This window comes from Aplysia californica, unplaced genomic scaffold (assembly GCF_000002075.1).
Source record: "Aplysia californica isolate F4 #8 unplaced genomic scaffold, AplCal3.0 scaffold00201, whole genome shotgun sequence".
Taxonomy (NCBI): Eukaryota; Metazoa; Mollusca; class Gastropoda; order Aplysiida; family Aplysiidae; genus Aplysia; species Aplysia californica.
Window position 1 is genome coordinate 984,513 of NW_004797471.1, and position 1,054 is coordinate 985,566.

At 40.3% G+C, this 1,054-nt stretch overlaps 1 protein-coding gene across 1 annotated transcript in view; it reads left to right on the forward strand.

Annotated features, from left to right (window-relative positions):
• LOC101845924 overlaps positions 1 to 1,054 on the forward strand; it is a gene marked incomplete in the record, with an annotated part of 11,498 nt that overhangs the window by 6,375 nt on the left and 4,069 nt on the right. Inside the window, 1 exon segment of the mRNA XM_005099068.3 lies at positions 802 to 943. Within this exon segment, the coding sequence (XP_005099125.2) occupies positions 802 to 943 (142 nt within the window).

Genomic DNA, 1,054 nt, shown 5'->3' on the forward strand with positions numbered 1-1,054 from the left:
TTGCTGCTGCAGCTGTTGCTGCTGCAGCTGTTGCTGCTGCAGCTGTTGCTGCTCCTATCGCTACTTCTAAGATAATGAAAAAATAATAAAACAAACGAACTAACGAACGAACAAACAAAAAACGCAAATAACATTCTAATCAAATTAAGAACTAGATCTATACTTTCTAAATGTATTTTCCCCTCTCATTTGCTATTTAGCATGCACATTCAATTACTATTATTCGTATGTGTGTCATTGTGAAATTTTTATCCTATCTACCTAAAACTAACTTACTGGGCACCGATAGTTGGAGAGCATCTACCACAAGTGGCAGGTCCGTCTTCTTTACTTTTTCTCTGTCGTTTCTATCAGTCCGTCTTACTTTCCCCCGCACTAAATGTCCATTGTTATGTCGTTGTACTTCTCTTGGCTCAAACAAACAAACAAACAAACAAACAAATAAACAAACAAACAAACAAACAAACAAACAAACATTTTTAAACTCTGCTACGATATGGTGGTTGGCGGGTGCTCTGGTGTGGTTTGCTCCTTCTTTCCTATCAAACATCTATCGTCCTTATCACCCCTTCTTCTTTTTTATGTTTGTTACTCTCTTGTAACACCTCTAATCTTCTGGCGCTCATATGACCTTATGCAGTTGCGAGTGCCGTAAAACTTCTACTAAAACTTATCTAAAACAAACAAACAAACAAACAAACACACTAACAAGCGAAAAATAAAAGCACAAAACCACCGTGAAATGAATACTCAAAAGGCATTCCCTCACCAACAAAGCTTTGTCCTGTTCTCGAACTCCAGCCCTCATCAACCTCGATCCAGTTTCAACCCTCGACGTCCCTCGAGCGTGCTCTCGCCTCTTACGCTGTGTGAGCTTCGATGCTCCTGCAGTGACGTCACTCGCCTCGGTGACGGAGACACAGCTTCTGAACCAGACGTGCAGGTGAGTTGACAGTGACAGTATCTTCTTCTTCTTCTTCTTCTTCTTCTTCTTCTTCTTCTTCTTCTTCTTCTTCTTCTTCTTCTTCTTCTTCTTCTTCTTCTTCTTCTTCTT